Consider the following 591-nt stretch of genomic DNA (forward strand, 5'->3'; position numbering starts at 1 on the left):
AGCCGCAATTGGAATAAATTACCTAGGCACCAACTTCCGATCATTCAATACAGCATGAAGCTACCTATGCGCTTGCTCGTCGGTCTCTTCCCTCTTCCGCATGGTTTTACCGACGCCATTCTCGCACCTTCTTGTGTTGATCATCGCCCTTAAGTACCCACACAAAGTATCGATCAGCAGAGGTAATGATCAGTACACCCCCATCAAGGACTCCACAAAGATCAGCTCAATCAAAATTCTGATACCGCATTGTATACAGAGTATCTCTCAACGTAATATCATCCTTAATAACCTTTTCTATCTTTTCTTGTTGTTGTTTTTTGTAACTCAGTTCTTTTTTGACATTCGTGACCGTCACGTTCTTTTCTGTGCCATTGGTTTTTCAAATGCATCTTAACTTATACCTTTATTTTTCTTTCAGCCGGAGAGGATTCCTGTGTTTCAAAAGGATCAACTCGCCAGTCAAAATAAAAAGCTATAAGCATGCTCTTACACACTTTTGGTCCAACCAGAATTCATCTGCAACTCCTGTTCTAGCTTTTTTCAAGATGACTCAAAACACACCAGTCACAACTATCATTATGTTGGAGT

At 40.4% G+C, this 591-nt stretch overlaps 1 protein-coding gene across 1 annotated transcript in view; it reads left to right on the forward strand.

Annotated features, from left to right (window-relative positions):
- The window catches only part of MELLADRAFT_107827 (uncharacterized protein), a gene marked incomplete at both ends in the record, with an annotated part of 2623 nt that extends 2483 nt beyond the window's left edge, over positions 1-140 (forward strand). The window contains one exon of the mRNA XM_007411439.1: positions 54-140. Coding sequence (XP_007411501.1) covers positions 54-140 — 87 coding nt within the window. The remainder of the gene's footprint in view (positions 1-53) is intronic.
- Positions 141-591: the final 451 nt, after the last annotated feature.

Source organism: Melampsora larici-populina, assembly GCF_000204055.1.
Source record: "Melampsora larici-populina 98AG31 unplaced genomic scaffold MELLAscaffold_25, whole genome shotgun sequence".
Taxonomy (NCBI): Eukaryota; Fungi; Basidiomycota; class Pucciniomycetes; order Pucciniales; family Melampsoraceae; genus Melampsora; species Melampsora laricis-populina.